The following is a 23591-nucleotide window of genomic DNA, read 5'->3' on the forward strand; positions in this document are numbered from 1 at the left end:
CGTGTTCGCAAGAAAAATAGAAACTTGATATTTTCCAGTAGGAGCAGGGAGTTTGAAGTGACCTTCGGCGGCCAAATGATTTTGTTCCGACTCTAGTTTCGCGCGAGAACAATTGGATCGCGTGTGCACTCGTTGACCGAACCGCGTGATCCACGCCAGGTCGTTGCACCATTGTTTACACACATAATGTTATTGTTACTGTATCTCTGGTTGTTGGCCGTTGCCAATGGAACAATGACGTGCTTCTACGTGGCGGGCACGCACACATTTACACGTCCGCCGTGGAATCGCGACGTACGAACACGCGAAGATTCAATGCGCGCATTATTGGAGGCTGTCGGTGAGCATATTATTATTCATCGGATCGGCTGGCATTCGAACGCTCGCGCGTCGAGGGACCCAGCGACGGTATTTATTCGCATAAACGCATGTAACGAGTACGGGGAGCATCACGGGCGTACGAGTCGGACGGTTTTTCGAGGAACCTTCCTTTTATTGTTCTTCTACTTTTCGCGTAACGGGCTTTTAATCGGCCGATCGAGTGGTTAGAATTTTCTTCCGCGATAAACGGTACATCCAAGTTTGCATAACGGCACTCGAAACACTCGAGTGACTTTATTGCTCGGCTAAGGTACTCTCGGTACTTTAAAAATACCCAGCGCGTTACGCAAGCTGGATGTGCAGTAAAAGTGTTACCGCGACCGTGAAAGTAATTGGAGTTACTCGACCGACTTTATCGCCCGATAAACTATCCGACGTTTCGAAAATATTGCTATCGAAATATCGACAATTATAGAAATATTGCATATAGAACGATATTAGATTTTTATCGAACGTTTAGGTCAGATTATGGACGATCCCGTTCGAGGCACGGTAATGATTCTTAAAATGATACACTAGCTCCTTGCGTTTCACTGGCTACAAGGGGGAATAGAAATGTTCATTTAAAGAATCATTACTGTAATACCCCAGTTAGGATTATTAATCTTCGTTTGTCAGGTTCAGATCCCTCGAAAATTTGTCAAACTACCACGAACTGGTCCTATTGCTAATGGAGTCCATTCCGAAAGCTAAATGAATATTTCGCCCGGGGACAATAATTAAATAAAATTGCAGAGCACGATATAGCGTTACGCGGTTCTGCCCTCGTTTACGGTCTCGCGCATATCTCGCATGCACGTAGGTATTCCCGTACGCAATAAAGCGTGCTTTTTTCCGGCGGCGCTCGACGGATATAATTTTCCACGGAATTAGAATTTTTAATGCACGCACAGCGACGACAGGGCACGTTTTTGCCTTTGTCCCCGTATCTTTCACATTTGACGGATCCAAGTTTCCCGAAATAGAGGCGCGACTCGGTCGAACAATCGCGTCGCCCAAATTCTCCGAAACTCATGGATACGGGCGACCTATTATTTTCAAGCATTCCCGACGTCACGGGAATCCGCGCTTGTATTTATTTACGCCATTCGGACAGCACAAATACGTCGTCAGTTATCGAGCTGAATGCGGCTTGTCGTACAAATAAGCGCCTCTATTATTAGTATTCTAACATCGTGTTTCTCATTTGAAGCGTCGAATGACTCGCGTGCGCGTGCCATGATCCGCTCGGGAGTGACGGTTTTTCGAATAATAGTGTTCATTCCCACTAACGCTCAAAAGGAAATATAAATATAAAAGTCGTGTTCATTGACAGTGTTTTACTTTGATTTTCGATGTTACTTGGTGTTTGTTGGCCTTAAAATTTGGTCGCGTGTGCGTATCGCTTCGAAACTAAAATGGCTACCCCTCTGTATCCGTTCAAGTAAGTAAAAATTGCAACATCCATCATCCTATATTCCTCGGACAGATTCGATACCAACAAAATACTGAAATCCCCTCTGTTTTCACTCGAACTACATATTTTGGCAAAATCCTTAACGCACACCGAATCGAAACGTCTTGAATTCGGTGCTAGCGTTGCTTGAGCTCTAGCTTCAGTGAGAATCGCTTGTAGAGCGCTTCATTTTTCCCATCGATACGGTCGCGACGCGCTCCTTTCCCTCGGTCGTTTTCTTCGCGCCCTTTTTCTCGTTTCCCCGGCTCTCCTCCGCGTTGTTCCTCCCACTCGTTCTTTTTTTCTCCTGTGCATCCACTCGTCGGTTCGAGCGTCGAGCGTCGCCCGAGCGAGAGAAAAGAGAGAGAAAGAGAGAAAGAACGGTTAAGAGATTTTGGACGAGTGCATCGGCGAAGGTGTGAGGAGAACGGTGCAGAGAACGAGAAGGAGAAAGACCGGGGGGAGGGGTTGTTACGACATTGGTCGCAACCTGTCTGCTCGCAGTCTGAGTGGTGGTAGTGGTGGCGGCGAGGGTGGTGCGCAACGGGGGGTAGGATGGGCCAGAGGGTGGGTGGTAGAAGTCGGGGGACTCCCGTCTAGACTAACCCCCGATTCACCCCCGGCAGACAAGCCAACCAAACTGTTCGAGTGAACTGCTCCGCTCCTACTGCTCCGTACACCCCCTTAAAAAGTTAAAATACTCTGTCCTCGCGCCTCCGTCGACCTACCCTCTGTCCCAACCGCCGACGCCGACCGTCCTGACTCGCGACCCCTTATCCAACCCCCCCTCCCGTCCACCTATACCTCCCGTAACTCTCGACTCCTCCAGATTTTATTATTACCATTTCTAGTAAGCACCTTCTTTCGCTTCCACCTCGGTTTCTTTCATTCTTTTCGCCGTTCCTTTGCCTCTGTCGCTCTTTCGGCGACCGCCAACCCCTCCGCTGCCTCGTGACTTCCACGGTTCTTCGTGCTACGTCGACGTAACCGGGAGCGGGCGTCGTTTAAATTGTTTCCGAGGGAAAAGTGCGTCGCATCTGCTCGCTATCCGCCCTCCGTGTCGCGGGGAAGTTTCATTCACCGGGATCGGGGAACCGATCGGAGACGAAACTTCGAGACTGGTCACGGAAAACTTTGTTATTCTTGGATTGGGAAGCGCGGAGCCGGAGTTGGATCTTTCAGCCGGCTATCGGAACGATTATTATCGTCCGCGCGAATAGTAGTAACAGAACAAATATTAAAACACGTCAACGCGATCTCTATCAAAGGTGTCTCCAATTCCTGTGTTCACGTTCCTCGATCAATCGTGGAAGGGCCTGCTAGGCTGTCTCACGGACGAGTTGAACGTTTCAATCTCTTCTAACTGGGGGAACCCCATAGTCACTTTCACGCTGTACGATTCATCTCAAGAATCATGACTGTACCTAGTTTCAACCCTGGTTACCAAACTAACTAGAGCATTCGATCCAACGCGATCCACGGTTCCCATCAGAATCCGAACTTTGTCATTCTATCCCCGTCGTATCCAAGGTGGATACGAACGTCAAAAGCCATTTTTGCCGCGTCTCCGGAGTTCCGGAACGCAGATCGAATCCTCGAAAGCAATACGAACCGGCGATTCTTCCCGGGTCCGATCTTCCTTTCTCCCGTCTATAGCCCACGAAGGACGATCGAATCGGTGGATCGCGTTCGTTCAGAGGCGGCTGCCCACTTTTGTATCGCTGATAGGGGGGCAACGGGGGTAAGGGCAAAGAGGAGGGTCGGCTGCGTGCAGCCACGGAGCGGAGACCGCGGCGTTGCATTTAAACGACGATAAGTCTCGAAGCTTTGAAGACACCGGTCGGTCGGGATATAAGAGGGGCAAGAGGGGGGTTCAACGACCCGTTGACAGCCAGACAGGCGGACGCAGGCCAGACCAGTGCATCACCCCGGTCGAACCAGAGAGAAACAAGGACAGCCGCTACGACCAGCATCGCCGGGGGGACGGAGGGAGGGTGGCGGTGGTGAGACACCAGCTATAGGTGGAAAGGAGGGGGGGTGGGGCACGAGTATATCGCCGTTATTATCGCCATCGACTTTTATCGCCAGACGATAACTCTCGACTCCTGGCGGTTACCTAGCCGCTCCGGCGATGCTTTTTTCTCATTCTCCTTTTTCTCGTTCTCGCTCTTCTCTGCCTTGCCGCCTCGCGTCCCTCCCCTCTTCCCTCGTCCATTTTGCCGGGTTCTTCTTGCCCCTCTCGTCATCGCGGCAACGCGCGGTTAACGCGACGGGAACGTTCCGGGGACTGGTCCAGCCGCGGCAAATGCCCTTTGACGGCTTATCGCTCGCCGGCGTTTCGTGTAATTTTTCTGCCTTCGTTTATTTTTTTATCCTCGTCTCAGCCCTCCTTTCTCCGCTGCCGCCGCCGCCGCACGAACGAGCGCGTCCAGCGATACGGAATGCGATTTTTCCTCGCGGTTTCAACACAATGCGAAACGACCCTCTCGTCGGCCGGACGGACGCGTGACAAACCGAGCGTCTCCGGTTGCGTTTGATTCGTTGCACTCGCGACACTCTACGGAGCTTTAACGCGAACAAGAAACAAACATGTAAAACTTTTAGATGGCACAAATATTAATTTGACGCACAGGTTTCGCTCCGAAAGGGAGGATTCATTGCTCCGCGATCTTGGGACGAACGGGTGGCAGCCCCGATTCAGGGTATTCGCGGCAGCCATTGAGCGCGATTAACGCGATTTAGAAAGAGCCAGACAAGTGTCTTCGGACACCGATCCGTCGGGCGGAACGCGGAATTTTGCAATCACCGGGAAGAATTGGATGGGTCGCGCGTGTGCTGGTGTCACGGGTCGACGGTGCAGTAACGGCGTTGAACCGATAAAGATGAAGGATGAAGCCCTTTCCGAGCGATTTGATCGGATTCCGTGTTTGATCGTCGATAATCCAATTTATCCTCGACGCTCGGTGAGCTTTATACATATGTACACGCGCACACATATGTACAACCGGGGCGGCGAGGGTGGGGCGAAGGGGGGCATGTATTTTTCAACGAGCGTGCACCGTCTGCTCCGTACAGTCGAATAGATGCCCCCTGTCAGACGTAGAGCCGTTCAATTTTCTAGAATCATGCATACCGTCGCGGCGGCACGGGGCAAGGGGATGGGGACGTATTTTCGCGCCGGCGAAACGTTTTCCGTCGACGGAGAGGAAGCAGCGCGCGGATTCGACGAGTCAGAATTTTTCGGAACACCCCCGAGACTGATTACGATTTTTCGACCCTCCGTTCTATGAAAATACAGCGGCCACATTTGCATAGGACGCTACAGCCCCGTGACGTGCTCGCGACAACTTGCCAGGGAGGGTGAAATTTCATCGTTGTTATCTCCTGGGTTCGATCTATTCTCTTCGTGATTGAGGTCTGACTTTGAAACATCGCTTTTCGTGCCTCCTCGCTTACGTATTTTATTTTTATGCAACCTGCCCCTTCCCCGGACAGCCCGTAGTTTTTCGAGCAAAATAAGCCCAGGGACGATGAGGTTACTTTCCTCTTCTGGATTTCCCGTAGCACCGGTACCAATTTTCATGCAAATCCGAAAACTCCTATTCTTCTGCTTCGGGGGATCCCAAATCACCGAGGCGAGCAACTTTCGAGAAATCGAACGGACTTGGTAATTTCGCGGCGCGAACCCATTAAGCGGAATCATTCAACAGGTGTAGCCGCGCGATACACGAGGAATCGCGTTCGCGGAAATGCAAAAAATCGACAGATTTTTTAGCGGTTCGTACGTTGCTCGAATCGCGTCTCTATAATTATCGAATAACGGCGTTCAATCGACGCCATCTTGCAAAACTAGATTGAAATCGAAGGCGGACGATTCCGGTCCTTCCGTCGCGAGAGCCTCGTCCGATGGTCGGTCGCGTATAAATTTCATCCGGCCGTTTAATTGAATATTTGAGCGAGCGAGAGAGGCCGGCCCGCGGCTGATTTCGCATAATCGAGCAAGTTCATTGACTTCGAAAAAACAACTTCAAGAGCGAGTATGTACGTCTGGGTTCGTCGCGGGTATATTCCCTTTCGCAGTCGCCGGTTTCTCTTTTCGGCTCCCCCTTCGTTCAGCCGCCCTCTTCGTTTCTTTTTTTTCTTTCCTTCTTTTTCCTCCTTTTTCCCCCGTTGCTCCCCGGTGGCTGGCTGGCACCCCACGCTCCCCGCGATTCGTACGCAGGGCCCGTCCTCATGTTCCACGCATGAAGTACGAAGCGATACGACGCGGTGCGTGACGTTCGCGATCGGTGCCTCGAGAGCGGCAGGTGTAACTGTAAAAAGGCAGCCGCAAAAACTCCGAACCGTTCGCGAGAAGAAGCCCTCTCCCCGTAGGGAGGAGAACCCTCCTCTTTTCTCGTTTCCGTCGAGCGTCCCTTCTATACCCTTGGCTGCCCTCGGTATTTGACGGAATAATAACAGGACGAGCCGGTAAAGATTCGTGACGCGGACGGGGACAGCGGCACGCAGGACCAGCTACGACAGGTTACACGAAACCAACTTAAATGACGGATCATTACACGCAACCGAGTATTTGACCCTGCACGCACTCGAGTTTCTGCAACAACTCGCCATCAGACGTCTCCAGGATTTTCGAGTTGGTTTCTCACGGGAATCTTCTTCCGTTCGCGTCCTTTGATAATTTCTAAATCAATTCTCAAATTATTAAGGGGTTCACGTAAGCCATAACCTCGTTTTAGCTCGATCATCTTTGATGTCGCTCGGAGGTTTCGAAACCGAGGATATGAAAAGTGACAGACTGATTTGTGATTTTAGTGGGCATCCTCTTCAAAGTCCCCTTGGGAGGCTACAGTCTCGGACAGTCGTTGCTAGAACGCCTACTGAATGTTTTGTTTCTTCGCGCGGTTCCACGGAACCCTCGTCCTTTCTTGAACCTCCTCGACTGTACCGAACCTCCGCCCTTTGAGCCTCGTCTTTATCGCGGGAACGATAACCCTAGGGAGATAGGGAAGATGAAAAAGTCACACGCGGCGCAATCAGGACAATAGGCAGGGTTATCTTCCTCGGATTGAAGACTTCCGCACAAAGGACGAAGGTTTGGCACAGTTGACGAGGTTCGGGAAGAGAAAAGGATTGCGTCGAACGGAGGATCATCGCGCGAACTCCTGGGGGGACCGCGCGAATCTGAATCGTCTCTGTTTAACCTATTTTCTTGCTGTAGTTCTCGGTGGTTCGAGTCCCGTCGCGTAGAGTTCCCCGTCGACTGACGTAGCCCGCCGCGCAAAAGAAGAAGTCACGCACGCTAAGCGAGCGGGGGACAACCGAGTCGGAATGGCTCCGTTGAATGGGGTTTAAGCGAACGGAGTCGCGGCCCCGTGAGAAATGAAAATCAGCGACGGGGGCGACGGGGGCGTGGGGGCCCCTCGGTGTGTCTTGCTTTCAGTCGTTCGCGCGTTACTCGGTCGTGTTCGCTGTATTATTTATGAAATATGGGCACGGCCGAGAGATAAGAGAGCGCGTCGAGGCGAAATGGCGAAAAGGAGGGAGGGGAGGTAAAAAAAAAAAAAAGTGGCGAGGAAGAAACGAGGAGAGGAGAGAACCGGGATGAGAGAGGAGCACGGAGGAAAGAGCCGGAGAGGCCACGGGTTGGAAAACGAGAGACGGAGACGCGTCGGTGAATGGCAATGGCCTGCACTGTACCAGAAGAGCGATGCAGAAGGGGGTTAGGAGGGGGAGGGGCGGAAGGGCGGAGGGGCGAGGGAACGGAGAGGAGGAAAGAGAGCAGGCCTGTGCCGCAGGCCATCACAATGTGTTCTGGTTGCTTCGGTCTGTCCGTTCGTCCCTGTGCACGTCCGTACGTCTGTCCGTTGTCTGCCCTGGCACTCCAACCGAGTGCATAGCCGTCTGGCCCCTGTAGAGGGTCTCTGACCGATTATCACTTGGTCTTTATGCTCTTTGAGGTTCTTTTAAACGTCCCCCCTATTCTCCCCTGGTCGACCGTTTCTCTGCTCCACCTCCTTTTACTACGTTCGCTCCTTCTCATCGCGCCTCGCATCTCTCCGCGTCTTCCTCCTCTCCTCTTTCTTATGCTTTGTCGCCATTTTTTTCGTCCCCACGAAATTCCCTCCACGGCGTTCGGTGTTTCTGCCTATCTCACGATCCGCCGACGTTCCCTATTTTTCTTACCGTTCTCCCCCTCCCCCTCGTCCCCTTTGCTCGAACGGGGGGACATCTATCCGTTCCCCGCGCCCCCCGGGCATCGACGGCGCTCTTGTTTTCTCTCCGTGTACACGCAATCGTCGGCGAACGAGCGTATCTCCGCGCGACGGGAGGATGCGAGAGAAAAATATTCCAATCGGTTCCGATAGCGGCGACCGATACGTCTAATCTGCCACGGTCGTTCCGGCGAAAATAATGACGCTGTCGTTGGCCGCGGCTCGTGGACCAGCAACGGGCGAATTTCCATCGAAGCGACGATTCACGGTTACGGTGATCGGGTGCGGCGGGCAGTGCTCGGGGCACGGAGGGCGCTGGCGGCTCTCGGGGGCACTCGACGCCATCTTCTCGCGTATTTCGACGATTACGGTCGGGGACAAAATTAACCCTTTCCGCTGTTATTGTTTCCCCGGTTCGTTCTTCGCTATCTCTGATTCTGTTTGCTCCTGTTTCGATACCCTATTCTTGACGCATAGAATAACCTACTTTAAATAGAGATCCACGGTTCTTATTCGTCGATAAATTCCACAAGATTCGTAGCGTGAATCTGATTGGTAAACGGGAAGTAATAGTGTCACGATCCAATAATTATCGCGAGTTAGCATAGGTTCTCACTAGGGGGGGTTTAAGCATGGTGCTCGATTGCGACACGGCTCTCGGTGTGTCGACGACGCCGACCACGACGGGCAAAAGGTCGACGGAGAGGTTGATGGTAACGGTAAACGGGGTACTCCACGGTGTGCCTTTCTTTAAATAGCATAGTTCTCGAGTGACCGTCCCGATTCCACGAACTCGGTGTCCGGTTCCAAGTATGTCCGTGGAATGCCGGTGTCCGAGCGCCGCGTAAAAGTGCATTTTTGCATTTTCTTCCCTCCTCTCGGTGTCTTTCCCCCTACTCACCCCACCCCCGCCAGGCTGCTTGGTAGCTGTATCTATACGCCTATCAGCCTGCGTGTTTCGCCTTTCGCCGACGAGGCTCGTTCTCGGATCGACGTTTCCCTCCTGGTCGATGACTAGCGACCGTGTCTGTCGTCGATCCTCCTCGTTACGCGAGCGTTCCGTTAACGATACGACCGCCTCGACGAGATCGAAGACCTCTTATCGCGCAGATAAGATTCGCTGTGTACAGTAGCGGGGCAACGGTAGCGGCAACGAGACGTTTGGCGAGAGTCTGCGGACGCTGACGACGTAGGCGTCGCGCGTACCCAGTCACGTGTGTATGACTAGGCGCGAGTCGGAGATGGGAACGATTCTTATCTACGCAAAAATTTCAAATAAAAGATAAACAACCGTTCGTACGTCACTCCTTAAACAACGATCAATTACGATCGCATATACGATCAAAGCAACGATGCTTAACGAGGGATGAATAATTTCGTGCGCTTCTCGATCGTTCTTTTAGAACGTCCAACGAGGAAAGTATAGAAAAATCGAGAAAAAGCTCGAATATGTTCAGACGTAATGTTCGTTGCATCTAGGTATGGGCACGAAGGGCTTAAATCCGAACGATGTTACGTATTTACGGCATGGACGGGTCCGAAGGGTCGGGTGTATCGAGAAAGCGTCAGAAAACCGTAGTTCCAGGTCAGCCGTGCAGGTACCGGTTTTCAGATCGATAAGCTGCCGCGAGGAATCCTGTAAAATTTCCAGCATCTCGCTGAGCTTCTGGCAGAAGCGTCTCTCGCCCAGGAGGCGTCATAAAATCGTTACGTGACAAATTATTGAAAACTGGTCGACTGAACGATTCTGACGTCCTCGTTTCTAAATGAGGAACAGCGAGTCCGTGACGTCGATGCTCGCCACTTTCTCGACGGGGTGGAAAGAGCTCGTTGGAAACGAAAAACCGTCCGTTCGACTATTAACTTTATGTTTCTGAACTTCACCCACTTCATCTTTTTCTTTAGAGTACAGTAAAGACGTTAATATAAAAGAAATGAAAATTGGGGATGTTGTAGGTGGTCGCCTAATGTAGTCTTCGCGTTGCAAAGGGTTGATCGTTCCAACGAATCATTATCGCTGACCTGGTGCACCGTGTTTCTTTTCCTAGCCGTGAAATCATGTGGGAAACGAAACAACGTGACCCACAAGCGGTTCGATTTCAAGGTATCGGCGTGCCAGAGGCAGTGACGTATCGAAATTCGGTTGTACGGCCGGCATGTGTCCTGTTACGTCTGCTGCGCGTGCTTGAGACCGAAAGGGTGATTCAACGGAACGTGCCGTGAGTGATGTGCCAAATATGCATAGGTTCGTCTGTATTGGAGAATCTCGGATTCGGTCGTTCGATTGTCTAGGACAGTGTATCTCAACCTTTTTTGGCTCATGACCCACTTTTAAGTACATATTATTTATCTCTGTAACCCTCTCCCCCCTCCCCCACTCATGCTCCAAAATTTACTTGAAAGGTTTTTCCAGAATTTCTGGAAACGAGCGTCCCAAGTATTCCCGACGATGTTGAGAGGCCATAGTTTGTTAGGGAGTTTAACACAAAACAACGATCAATTATCGACATCCGCATAGCTTTGCGTCTCACACTTTGCTTCGGCATCGATTCATCGATCCGAGCGTCGCTAATAGGCTTCAATGGCTCTATTAAGCATATCCTGGATCCCAGATTACAATTCGTCAAAGTAAAAACAAAAATGTGAAAGAATTTCTTTTCAATTTTTTTCATTTGAAACTGCACTTTATACAACCATGCTTAAAACGTCCTATGTATTAGGGGAACAATAAAACTATAAGAGGTAACATCATTATCCATGGATCAATTGATGAGAGAAGGGTTGAAATATAAAGTTTTATTAACATCCATTAGTCTTGACGTACACTGTATACGTATACAATAACGAATTTCATTCTTAATAATAATAATGTGATCGGGCGATCTCGAAACGTATTTTTTCGGAAATTTCGTTCGTTGTAGGTCGGAAAGTAAAACTGGAAACGACAGGGGTCGTGAATGTAAGTGGCGCGTATTGGAGGGAAAAAGAAGGTAGGGATCGCAACGGGGGAACGCGATTCGCGCGATCGAGTCGTCAGGTTGAACCGGGGCCAGCGAGTGCCATAAAACCGGACGGTTTTCGCGACAGCACTCGTCGACTATGACTGCTACGACGACTGCGGGTGACGACAGCAGCTGTGACGATGGTGGCGGCGGAGGCGGCTGCGGCGGTGGTGGTGGTGACAGTGGGCGATGGCGGCGAGATGGAGAAACGACGGAGGCAGCGGCGGTGGCGAGAGAAGGAGAGAGCGAGAGGGTGTTGCACACGGAAGAAGGGGTTAGAGGATCGGCGAGATCACGAAGAGAAGAGAAGCAAGACGGGTGAAGTTAGGTAGCATAGACGTGCGGAACCGGCGTGAGACGCGGCGGTAGAACTCGCGGGACGGAAAGGGGCGAAAAGTGACGAGCGTCGCCGAGACGAGACGAGGCGCGACGAGGAAAGACGATGAAGGCCGACGGGGGTCGCGCACCGCGGCGCTGAACGCAGTGCCATCCGATAGGCAGCACCGCTTGCTCCACGGATCTTCGGCTCGCTCGCTTCGAGCTCCGGTCGTTCGCTGTACGAATCACGCTCGATCCGCTTCATTTCTACTCATTCGTCTTGGCGTGGCTGCTGTCGCGTCCATGCCGAGAAAGGAAAAGCCTGCATCGACACGGTACACACGGTGGAAAACACGGAGCCGCCGCGAAGACGCGTGCACTCGTCGTGTGTGTCGTTGCCGCGCGTAGTTTTACGTGTACTGCGTATATACGCTGTTCGTGCTCGTGATCAGAGGTGCCCCCTCCCTTCATCCCGAACGGCGAACGCGTGGTGGTCAACACGGTGCGTGTGCTTCTCTCCTTTCTTTTTCTCGCACGCTTTAGTCTCTTTTTTTTTTACTTTTACTCCTTTCGTTTCTTTTTCGTCTTTTTCCGTACCGCCGGCCTCGTCTCGCGCGCGTCGTCGTCGTCGTCGTCGTCGCGGTCGTGGTTTTCCTTCTCGTTTGATTCCCGGTTCGCGTGTTTTACCGTTTTCTTTTTCCATTTTTTTTCCTCTCTTGCTCGTACCTTTTTGTTTTTCTTTTTACGCGTCGATCGTCGAACGATCGCGACGCGCGATTACTTCCGACCGTTTCGCGAAACCGCGATACGGCTACGGGCGCGACGACGAAATTTTCTGCGAGTGGATTCGCGAGTTTTCACCGTGTACGTAAAGGGTACCCATTCTCGGAACGCGAGAGAGACCCAGCATGGCCGCCTAGCACGAGACGAGTCAGAGTTCCTCACCGGTGTCCACACTACAACGGCAGCATGCTCTCCGTCTCTTTTTCTCACTGCATCCCTTTCGCTCTCCGTTTCTGTCCGCCTTCTACCGTCGTGTATTCAAAGAGTATATGCACACACTCTCCTCCCTCTGTCTCGCTCGCTCTCACACACATACGCATATAGATGCATCGCAATCTGTCTTCGTTTTTGTACAATGTTGTTGCTCTCGCTGCGTCGCTTTCTCGCTTTCTGTTCCACGCTTTTCCCTCACAGTTTGTTCCTACGTCCGTCTTGTTCGCTTCTTCCCTCGGTCTTTGTCCCGCGTGTACGCTCCCTCCATTCGCTTTTCGTTCTATCCGCGTCACTCCGTTCTCTCTTTCGCTCCCTTTCTCTCCCGGTTTCTGCATCTCTCTTTCGTTCTTGTCCCCTGATCGCGCCTTTCATTCGAAAATAGAACGTCAGCACGCGTGCCGCGCACATTTTTCCTCATGAAAACAGCGAATTCCCACTCGCTGACACGCGCGCACGACACCGGCTAAGCGAGCGCTCGTGTCGTATTCTAACCTCACTTTCCGTGAAAAATTGCGAGGATCGTGCGTTAGCTGACGCGTCCGAAATCCCCCCCTGTAACCTATCCAGTGTCTTCGACTGTTGTTATTGTTATTGAATTAAATACATCTAAAAATACAAACTGCTTTATTAACAATAATTCTATCATTTAATACCTCACATAGCATGCATCTTTTCGTTCGATCGATCGTTTATTTACAGTCGTTGCGATCTATCGATTCGACGGATACACGGAATATCGCGACTTTCAATATGGCGCCTGCGGTACTTCTCGGTGAAACGTTGTTGTACAGTTGTATATATTTCACGTAGATACGGAGTGTGTTTAATAAAGAAATGAAAATAGTAATTTTGTTCGTGGGTACGAGAAGAAGCGGTAAGGTTATATCGTCTTGCGTTCATCGTGCGTTGACTTTGTTGCGGTCAGACGGAGGCAGACGTCCGACGATATTCTGGCGGGAGACTCGTAAAAATAGTGTCTTCGCCGTTTCCTCCCTTCGACTCTGTGACTATAATTAGCGGGATTCGCGTTTTCTGCGTAAACAAATATTCGCCGGTCTGTCGCGGCGTGGCGTGGCGTGGCGTAGCCTCTTTTACTGTTGTTCGTGATTTCCTGTTCGTTGGAGTACGCTGAATAAATACCGCAAAACACGACTGTCGACCAGTCATGGGTGTCGCGACCCACGACGTCTATCGATGCTACACGAGTTTTGCATTAGGAGAGTGTGGACAGTAGAAACAGACCACTCTGTCTGTTCTCGTCCACCTTTCCATTTCCTCTTACGCGGTTCTATGTTGGCGTACTCTAGGAGACGGTGTCTGTGACGAAGAGGTGGGCAGAAACTATTCATACCCGACGAGAGCGTTCATAAAAATAGGATTTTCGCGATTCCTCTTCCTCCGATGCCGCGCTTAATGGAAGTCCACGTACGTGGCAAATAAATGTTAGAAAAATTCTTTCCTTCGTTCCTCTTGATTTCAAAACAACGTTACGCGATTTTCATTCCCGTCTACCTTGGTGTTTATTAATTTAAATTTTATTTAGTAATAGAATTTTATACAGGAAATTTGCAAGTAGTTAAACGAATATGTTTATTTGAATTTGAAAATGATTGCATGCTAAGGGTTGAAACGTTATTTAGTATTAAAAATGATAATAAATCCTGAAAAATGTGTTTCGATTCATACTTTGCAAGCCCCTTTGCGAATCGAATAAAAATTGTTTACCGTTAGAGGAAGCATAGTGATCGTTCGGATTCGCAGACAGATGTCATTTGAATCGTATAATTTTCCACAACTTTGCACTTTACACCTCTATCGGCCTGATTTGTTTGCGTTTAGCGCGTTATCGATCGACGTCTATGTTTTTCCTTTTATCAGCGTCATCGCAAATATCGATCGTCATTTATCTCGAGTATCGTCGTCTGTGCAGTTCGAATAATTATTTCTCGGCAAGCGTACTGGCCGGGGTCTCGGGTAAAAGGGCCCCAGAAAACGGACCTGCGGGTCACCGATGCTCGGGTGTAAATCAGTGTTTCTCAACCTATGGGTCGTGACCAAAAAGTGGGTCGCTGAGCTGCACGACTTATCGACAAGGTTTAGACTCAGTATTATATTGTTAATTTTGTTTTCGCTTCTTTGACTTTTCTTACATGTTTGAATACAAGAAAGATGTGTCATTTTCATTGGAAATCTTATCGTGGGTCGCGAATAACTGTTCACCGCGTGATTTGGTTCTCACTTTGAAAAGTTTGAGAAGCACTGGTATAAATAATAAATTCACGCAACGCGTGGTACGACTCGCCTAGGACCACTCGAATCTCGAGTGAGCGTTCCGCGGGGCAACATTTTCATTTTTATGTCGTACGTGAACGCGCGTCGCAGGGGAGGGTAACCGTGTGTTGGACATTGTTGTTCGTTATATCGTATATTGTCATGTACGAGGAAAGGAGACAAAGCGCGAAAGAAGGAGAGAGATAGAGGAAGGGGTAGAACATAGAACGAAACGAATCGCTCGAAATCTGTTCGCCAACTATTTCCTGGGGGCTCGTATTTTAGGAAGTTGTAGGAAGCATGAGACCATGGACCAGAATAAGACAGTGCATGCTGCGTGGACTCTGTCTCTCTTCGTCTCTCACATCGTCTTCTCTTGTTTATCGGCCGACTTGTTTGGAATTTTTCACATCGTTCGAACGCTTTTCGCATTATTTTTCATTCCGCACGACTTTAATCCGAATTCCTCTTTTTTAACAAATATATTTTACCTTTCGAAATCTGAGTGCAGTGCATTATAAACAGTTTTCCTCTTTTGGAAACGGGTGCAAACGAATTTGTCTTTTGGTAGCTTAAACACATTCCACTTTTCCTACTTATTTTTATAAATAGGTCGAAGTGTATATCATTTTTTAAAGGTGCCAAATTTGTTAAATACATTTTTTTTAACGATACGTATGCGAGGTTTAAATTGGAAGCTGCACTAGATCGACCCTACCAGTTTTCGATACATTCAAGATGAGACACTTAAAACAGGTCACCTGGATAACTCGTTTATTTTTAAAGATCGAAGAGAATGTTTGTAGCAGAAGTTGTTTGGTTTCATGGGGGACATATTGTGGCGAGGTTTTATTCGTGCTCCAGGTGGAAGTACTAAAGACATTTCAAGGTCGTTAATTTTTTTCAAACGATACTTTGTATTTTTTTATTTATCTTCTAACGGAAGCATCTACCTGTTCAAGGTCGTCTAGGATCACTAAAGAGGGGGAAGAGGATTTACGAAAAAAACTATTTCGTTCTTTCTCTGGATCGTATCTTTTTAATTTGCGAACACACAAAAACAGTAGTTGGGCGAGAGTAAGAGCCACAGGTAGATTGCGCGGCAAGAGGCAGTATATTAGGGTGGAGGCAATAAAGTTAATAGCATTATTGTTATTTTCCTGTATCCTGATCCCCTTACGACTTGATCGGTGTTCTTCCCTTGTGTAATAATGGTACCTCTCAATAGAGCTCGCTTGATTGATGTTTTTAGGTTGTAAAACAGCTTCGCTCGCTGAACCTCCATCTTGCTTGCCATACTTTCTCTGTGTGCACATTTTGCTTTTCTTTATAATTGTTCCTATAGAAGAATTTAGATCGTATATTTCAAAACGCATGCACGGTTACTCCCACGCTATATGAAAAAGAAAACCTGTTTCTTACGAATTGGTCTTACGTTGAGATATTTAAGGGTTTGTGTATGAATACATTACAAACAAACGGTCACGGTGTCACGTTGAAGACACCGGTTCTCGACAGTGGAGCACTGGTCTTTATTCTTCTCTATCGATTGTGTAATTGGGCATTATACTTGGCCGTTGATATTAAAACAGATAGACATTTTGAAAAACCACTTTGTGAATAGGAGTAACATAGTTGTAACAAACAAGTTTCTTTTCATTTATAGTGAATCAGGTAGTGAATATTATGAATACGAGAGGGAGAGTAACTCTATGTAAAAAAGGGGGGAAAAGATCGATTTGGTCGAGCCTAACCCTCCTTAACGCGGCATATTGTTTGTTTCCAGACGGTGGTCGTGATCTCTCCCGCGAGGTCGGTGGCGAGAAGCAGTCGAGGAGGGTCGCGGGTACGGGCGTGGTGAGGTCTGCCGTCGGCGGAGGAGATGCAAGGGCGAGTGTTCGGGGCGGTTGTTATCGCGGTGGATCGTCCGTCGATCGCGCGCGTGATCGGCCAGCGGCGCTCGCGATGATGGCGGAACGCGATCGCGTGGCAGCGATTTCGTCGGTGGAGTCCGCGGGGGGCGCGCACCTCGGGATAAACGTTCGACGCGCGACGGGATAAATGCGAGACCGTAATCTCGCGGGTGGACCAGTTGTCGCGACGACGAAGAGGAAGAAGAAAAAGAGACGGCCGGAATCATCGGGTGGTTGCGAGAGGCGGAAACCACCGCACCAGTGTACGGGACCAGGCGCAACGGGGAACACCGGCGTCGACGGGAGGTTGGATGTAGATCTCGAAGAGGGGGAGGAAGAGGCGGCTGGTAATCCCAGGGAGGAGAGAAATAGGAACCTGGAGGAAGAGGAGGACGAGGGAGCAGCGGAAGGTCGGCCTACAACCAGCTGGACTGGACGGCCTCGCGAGTTTTCGTGGTAGGGCCGGGGGTTGTGGGGGCCACCACGGGGGCGGGGGTGGGCTTGCCCCTGCTTCTTCTCGTCGTCGCTGTCCTCGGCAATCAAACGCGCACGACGACGGCTGCGTCGGTGGTGTCCGATACGTACGTGTCCCTCGACGCTGCGCCTCCTCGTCTTCCGCCTCGATCGCCGGACCGTTCGCCGTCGGGGGCCGCGTTCCGGTTCGCCACCCGGCATTTTTCCAGCCTGCGCCCGCGCCCAGAACTGGATCGCCACGTGGCGTCGTTGATTCCCGAACTAGCGGACGATCGGGACGGGACTCGATCGTTGTTTCGCCAGGACCCGACGACGATCGGTGCCGTCGGGACGAAGGACTCATCTTCGGCCGCGTCGGGCGAAGCGGGAGGAGGCCTGGCTCGCGGGAGGACCAAGTCGAGGCGACGGCAGGTCACGGCGAGCTTGCTGGACGATCAGGGATCGACGGTAGATCGCCTGGAACCGTACTGGACGGGATTCTCCAGGCTGGTCGAGGGAGTCGAGGACTCCTCTATCACGGCGACGACGACGACGACAGCACCGGTAACGCGGACCACTGTGCCCTATCGTCCGCTCGGCGGTGGGACCGCGTCGAACGGGAGGCGCAACAGGAAGTCGAAGGACGAAGGAGGAGAAGCAGCAGCAGCAGCAGCAGCATCAGGTGTTTCGGTTAAAAACGGGGGTAGGTTCGCGGTCGCGGGGGACGGTAGTGGTGAGATCATAGGTGGTGGTGGTGGTGGTGTCGTCGAGTGGACCACGACAACAGTCGCCGGGCCGATGTCATCGTGGTCGTATCCTGAAGATGAGGAGCCGGGAGCTGGAAGCGTAAGGACACGCCCGAGCCCGGAGGAGGCGCGGACCGAGGACGCGGAGGCCGAAAGCAGCGAAGAACAGGTCAAGGTCACGGTGCCGCAGCCCAAAGGCTCGTCCACGTCGACGCCATCGACCACGAGCACGTCGACGACCACGCAGTTGCCACCACCGAGTCAAGACACCTCTATGGAACCACGTGAGTACCGCAAAATTCACTCCCTATTTGCTCGGCCGACCCTTTCTGGCCTCGCGGTTTCGACTCCCCCTCTCGGTGTCGTTCCCCGTGTGCCGGATACGCAGCCACCGGCCTCTCTCTTGCTCCTTTTGCCATGCCTCTCCCCACGGGCGTGTTTACAGGAACCGAAGCTCGACGCAGGACCCTTGGTCGGGTTATTTTTAACTATTCTAACCGTGCGGCCACTTTCTCCGGGCCTCCCTTCGCCCTGCCTCCCTCCGTCTTATTCTCTCTTCTCCCGTCTCGACAGCTTCTGCGCTCGAACGCGACTATACGACACGCGTACTACACTCGTCCGATCTTTCCCCCTCCAAGGGAAACGATCGCCCTTCTATCAATAGTCTTTCTTTCACCTTTTTAACGCGTTCGCTGCCTCGCTAATATTCTGGATCTTCACCGACAACAACTAGTTTCGTAGCTTAAGTAGAAATTTATATAAAGCATCAGACGTACACACTTTATAGGATTCGAAGAATAATTATTTATTTATCAGTAACAAATAAACAGATTGTCGCGAAACAAAAAGATCATAAAAATTACGATCGTGAGTGTTAACGACCAATGGAATTGCGCGGAATAGAGTATGTATAGCGTTAAGAACGTGAACCGACCTTCGCCACACGATGGATCCGATTTTTCGACTTGAAGCGAGGGAGTACCGTTGCTCTATTTTAAGCAAACACAATACAAACTTTAACGACCTTTATCTGATCAAGCACATCCACGCACATGTTCAGTGCAATTAAATTTTTTTTATGTATTACTATTTAATTCTTTTTTCAGTGTCGCAACAAATATTTGGAAAATTTCTCCGTTGAATTGTACATTTTTACTCGCGTTTTAAAAGCGTCACAGTCTAAAAAGGGACTCGCGATTGTTGCCGTTATTCGTGTTTCTTATCTTACCACAGAAATTTAACTCGATACAGTCGCTCGCGTTTAAACGAATTTCCCCGATTGCACCATCAATCGTTTAGCCACTATTTTTATATTTATAACCGGCACTAAACTCGCGATAAAAATATACGGGTAGCTTTACGCTATACAACTGGAATGAAAGAACCGTGGTACGATTTAAAAAATGCGCTATTTATACGTTAGCGGAAGATCGGTGCTGATCTACCAGTGGTCCATAACGCCTGGAATCGCCGCGTTGTGTTTTGTTTTCGTCACGGTTCGCTTAATATAACAGACAAGACGATCGAAAATAACATTTTAGAACCTCCCGACACTATTTCGTATATATGACATTATTTTCGGATTATATTCATCCAGTGGAATCTTTACGTAACTTCTTGTTTAACGCGTTGTTCGGTGCACGGATTTTTGCGAGAAATCCCCCTGGCGCCGACTACATTTTACAGGTCCAGCTTTTATCGAATAAATTTTCAAACGTCCAATGGTTCGCGCCATAGCGCTGCTTTTCGATAGCGGGTCGTCCGCGACAACTAAAAGCCATCAAGCTATCCATGCCCATCCAACGATGCACTTTGTCATTCGAAAAACATAACGCTGTGCAACAAAACCGTAATTCAATCCGAAAGAATATTCCACTGAATCGTCTCGTAGGAAAGAATAATATCCCTTTCTGGTCTTTTTTTACGGTAGATAGTAATTTGGGGTGTACGTAAACTTGATACTAGTTCCGAGATAAAATGTTAAATCTGTGGAAAAACCATCGAAGAGTCTGGTAGTTTCATTTATTGTCATCTCGTGACAAAACGCGAGAGTAAGGCAATTTTGACTGTTCTCAATTTTTAGAGGTTGATCTTGTCAAATATATATCCGATGGAGGGTTCGTTTTTGAGCATTTTGGCCTAAAGAGTAAGCTTGTCGATGTTTAGTTATCAAGATATTGGAATCTGCTAGAAGCGATGCCTAAACGAGCGTAAAGTTGCACTCGCGCGAGCCTCGGGTTGCCTGTTGTCAGGCGCGATGGGAGCAGAAGAGAAACGAAAAAAAGAAAATAATAGATAATTACAATTTATTGACAGTCGGAACGTGGGCGGAGAGGGGACCCTAAAAATCTACAACTCGATCCTGTACCAATACACCCTTTCCCCCTGCAAATATTTCGTTATCCACATAGTATTTGTAAACATTGATAGTTTCTGTTTATATTTCGTACAACACCTGTCGCATAATTTAAACCGGTACTGCACCTGTATTTAAAGTACAAAAAAATAAAAATAAATTGTTAGGTCGAGTCTCAGGAGAGACGTGTAAATAATAGGAACTGATTAGATTTAGCGTTGAAAATTATTTCAAATTTGAGAAAGTCCCCTCGGTTAAAGTAACGTTTCCACCGGTGAAAATGGTCTCCGTGCAAAAAGAAAATATATCGTAGATCGACGAGATCTTTGGCGAGTAGTCGTTTCGCGAAACAGTGGCGAGCGTGGTCGGGCCAGCGACCGTAAAATTCGCGAGAAAGCGTTTCGCGGAGGATTTTTTCGTCGGGGCGGCGTTGGCCTCGCGGAAGGTGGAAAGGAACAGGAGTATAAAAGCGCGCACGGCCGTGTCGGTACGAGGAGGATGGGAAGGGAACAGGCTTCGCCGTGGAACGTGTGCATCTCGTGTGTTTTCGATTACGCTTGCACGGCCGTACGCCGGCTGCGTACGATGTACGGCTCGTGACTTCGCGTATGAATCAGCCGAGCTATTCTTTTCGCGCACTGGCCGACCGCCGACTCGGTTTCCCTTCTCCGTCGCGATCGCGCTCGCCTTCTCTTACTCTCTGTTCTGCTTTTGCACCGTCCGCGTCCCGCGCACGCGAATCGACCAACACCGAACGCGACCGAATCCTTGCAACCGACGTCTCCGTCGCTGGTGCGTTTCCCGTCCTTCTCCGGGGGCCGCCAAAGTTGGTACCGTACCTCCAAATCCGGTACTTTTTACCTTTCTTGGTAGTTTCGCTCGGGGACGGTTGCATTTCCATCGAGTCTGGTACCTTTTACGTTTGGTGGCACCTCTGAGAGGGTAGTTACACATCGAGACAAATCTGGTGCTTTATGTGGTCCTTGGTGACTTTTATGGGGGATAATTAAATATCGTACGGGGTGAAATCTGGTACCTTTTGCACTCTGTGACCATTTTGAGACGGGGTAGTTGCATATTGTATCGAGTTTAGTGCTTTTTACGTCTCTTGATGGCTTTAGTAGGGGACAATTAAACGTCGTATGAAGTCTCGGTACTTTTGGCAGGCTATAGTTGCACCTCTTCGACCTGTTTATCATTAATAATTATAAATACTATGTTGCAAGAATCTTCCAGTTATCTCGATCACCTTTGATCCATATAAGATCGAAAAGGGGAAAGCAATTACGAAGTTTATTCCTTAAATTGAACCAGAACGATTTATGGACTGGTGCTCAACATGTTCGGTACCACGCATCTGGCTTATCACGTAGGTTATGTGACACGCATCTAGCTTATCACATAGGTTATGTGACACGCATACGGCTTATCATATTATTTATGTAACACTTTAATTCTCATTTGAGTACGCCGACATATACGCAACAGCCACGATTCCTCGCTTCGAATAAATAATTAAAATCTATTTTTAATTATTGACACGATAACGGAAGTGTTAGATATTCGCGAAATTTTTCTTTTTTTCTTCACGAACAATAGTTCGTTAACTGAATTATTTACAATTATTTCATTGAAACGTGGATGCTCTATTTTTCTTTTAGTTAACTTCAGTTTTTAAAAACAATATTTCTCATTTTTTTGTTGTAAATTAACTGTGTGAATCGAATAAAGTAACTCACCTTCTTAATTTTTTTTTAGGTACGTCTATAAATAATAATAAAATTCTGTTAGTTTATCGTGAAATTCTTGGCCTTCAATTTGATATAATATTTTTTGGAGCAAATCCGACGATTCTACGCCTATTCGTGGCCGTTTAAAGTTTCCCAATTGATCGGGCGCAGTGAATGACGCCCGGTTAAATGAACTTCATAAATTCCTGGAAATGCGTACGAGGAATAGTAAAAAAAACTGACCGTGCGTACGCGCAGCAAAGAACTGTCTATAGGAAAAAAAACGTCTAGCCTCAGCACGTAGTACGTTTTTTTTCCGGTTGTCTGGAAGACCCATCGGCGTAACGACAAATTATTCTTCATTCGACTGCGGTTTCGTTACTTTTCCATTGTCGTAGCTACCAATTTTTTCCCCTTATTTCACAGTTACAACAGAAACTCTCGCGTCACGTGTGAACCATGTTGGACGCATTTCTTTTTGTTTCTCAGCCCTGATAAATAATATATCAATTGTTTAGCGGAGTTCTTGGTTCCAACAAGAATATCACAATTTAGTTAGAATTTTAATTAAGTAGAAAAATAAAAAGCAACGAGTTTCTCATAGAAAATACTCTTCGAGTAAAGTTGGTCGTACGAAACAATAGTGCACAATATTCATAAATAAACCACGTGTAATCGTTGGGGTGTTAAAATACCCCCCGCGTTACCAGTTAAGGATCAATATGCAATTCAGTCTCAGTTTCGACGTCAACTGTCACGCGATCGCATAAAAGCGATCATTCTGGGTTAGGATGCTACGCAGCCAATGAGTTAATCGATTAATTGTTTGAGACGTTCAGATTTTTTCGCGGCAATCAACGTTTCGAAGTCAAATCGTGTCGGTCGGTAGAGAAAGGTCCGATTAAACGTACACCAGCGACGCGAAGAGGCGGACACGTTTGGGGAAGCCGGGAGTCTGGTGTTTTACAGGCGTCGCGATTGTTTGCAATAACACGGGACGGATATCTGTATCGCGTGTTTGGCGAACGCCGCTTGGAAAGCCTCTGATAAAGCTCGCGGAACAGGGCCGCGGTTTATTTTAGATTATAACGTTGCGTATCGCCGCGTGTAATCTCGATAAATAGCTCGTTAATTCCGCTCGATCATAATAAGATAACCGCGTATTGGCGACGCGCCAAAAATTTGGACATTCCTGGATTCTGCCAGCCCTCTGCCCGCCGTTTTTACTCTCTTCTCTTTTTTACTCGTCCGTCTTCTCCTATATATCCCGCCCTCTTTTTCCCTCCTTCTCTCCCTCTTTTCTTTCCTCTCGTTATCTTTGTAACCGCGACGGTTCGTTGCTTCCCCTAATTAGACGCCCCCTATGTCGGCCAGGAATCCTTAATTTTATTTACTTATTTGTCGTCTTTATTGCGCGGCGAAGAAAATATACATACATACATCTATACAGGGTGTTCGGCTACCCCTGGGAAAAATTTTAATAGAGGATTCTAGGGGCCAAAATAAGACGAAAATCAAGAATACCAATTTGTCGATGGAGGCTTCGTTAAAAAGTTATTAACAATTAAATTCAAAAATTTCAAATAGTTCTGGAAAAATTATTTTCGATTGCGGGGGTCCATTACAATCATTTTTGGTGAATACACATACTTCCGAAATCCTACCCACTTTCGAGAAAACAATTCGGTTAGGTGCTGAAATTTCTCGACGAAAAAAAAATTTTTCAAATCGTTCTAAAAAAATTATTATCGTCTGCAGGGATCAGGTACAATCAT

At 48.8% G+C, this 23591-nt stretch overlaps 1 protein-coding gene across 1 annotated transcript in view; it reads left to right on the forward strand.

Annotated features, from left to right (window-relative positions):
- Nucleotides 1-17045: 17045 nt before the first annotated feature.
- The window catches only part of LOC143351630 (uncharacterized), a 146520-nt gene continuing 139974 nt past the window's right edge, over nucleotides 17046-23591 (forward strand). The window contains exon 1 of the mRNA XM_076783406.1: nucleotides 17046-18014. Coding sequence (XP_076639521.1) covers nucleotides 17783-18014 — 232 coding nt within the window. The 5' untranslated portion in view covers nucleotides 17046-17782. The remainder of the gene's footprint in view (nucleotides 18015-23591) is intronic.

This window comes from Colletes latitarsis, chromosome 2, assembly GCF_051014445.1.
Source record: "Colletes latitarsis isolate SP2378_abdomen chromosome 2, iyColLati1, whole genome shotgun sequence".
In the NCBI taxonomy this organism is placed as follows: domain Eukaryota; kingdom Metazoa; phylum Arthropoda; class Insecta; order Hymenoptera; family Colletidae; genus Colletes; species Colletes latitarsis.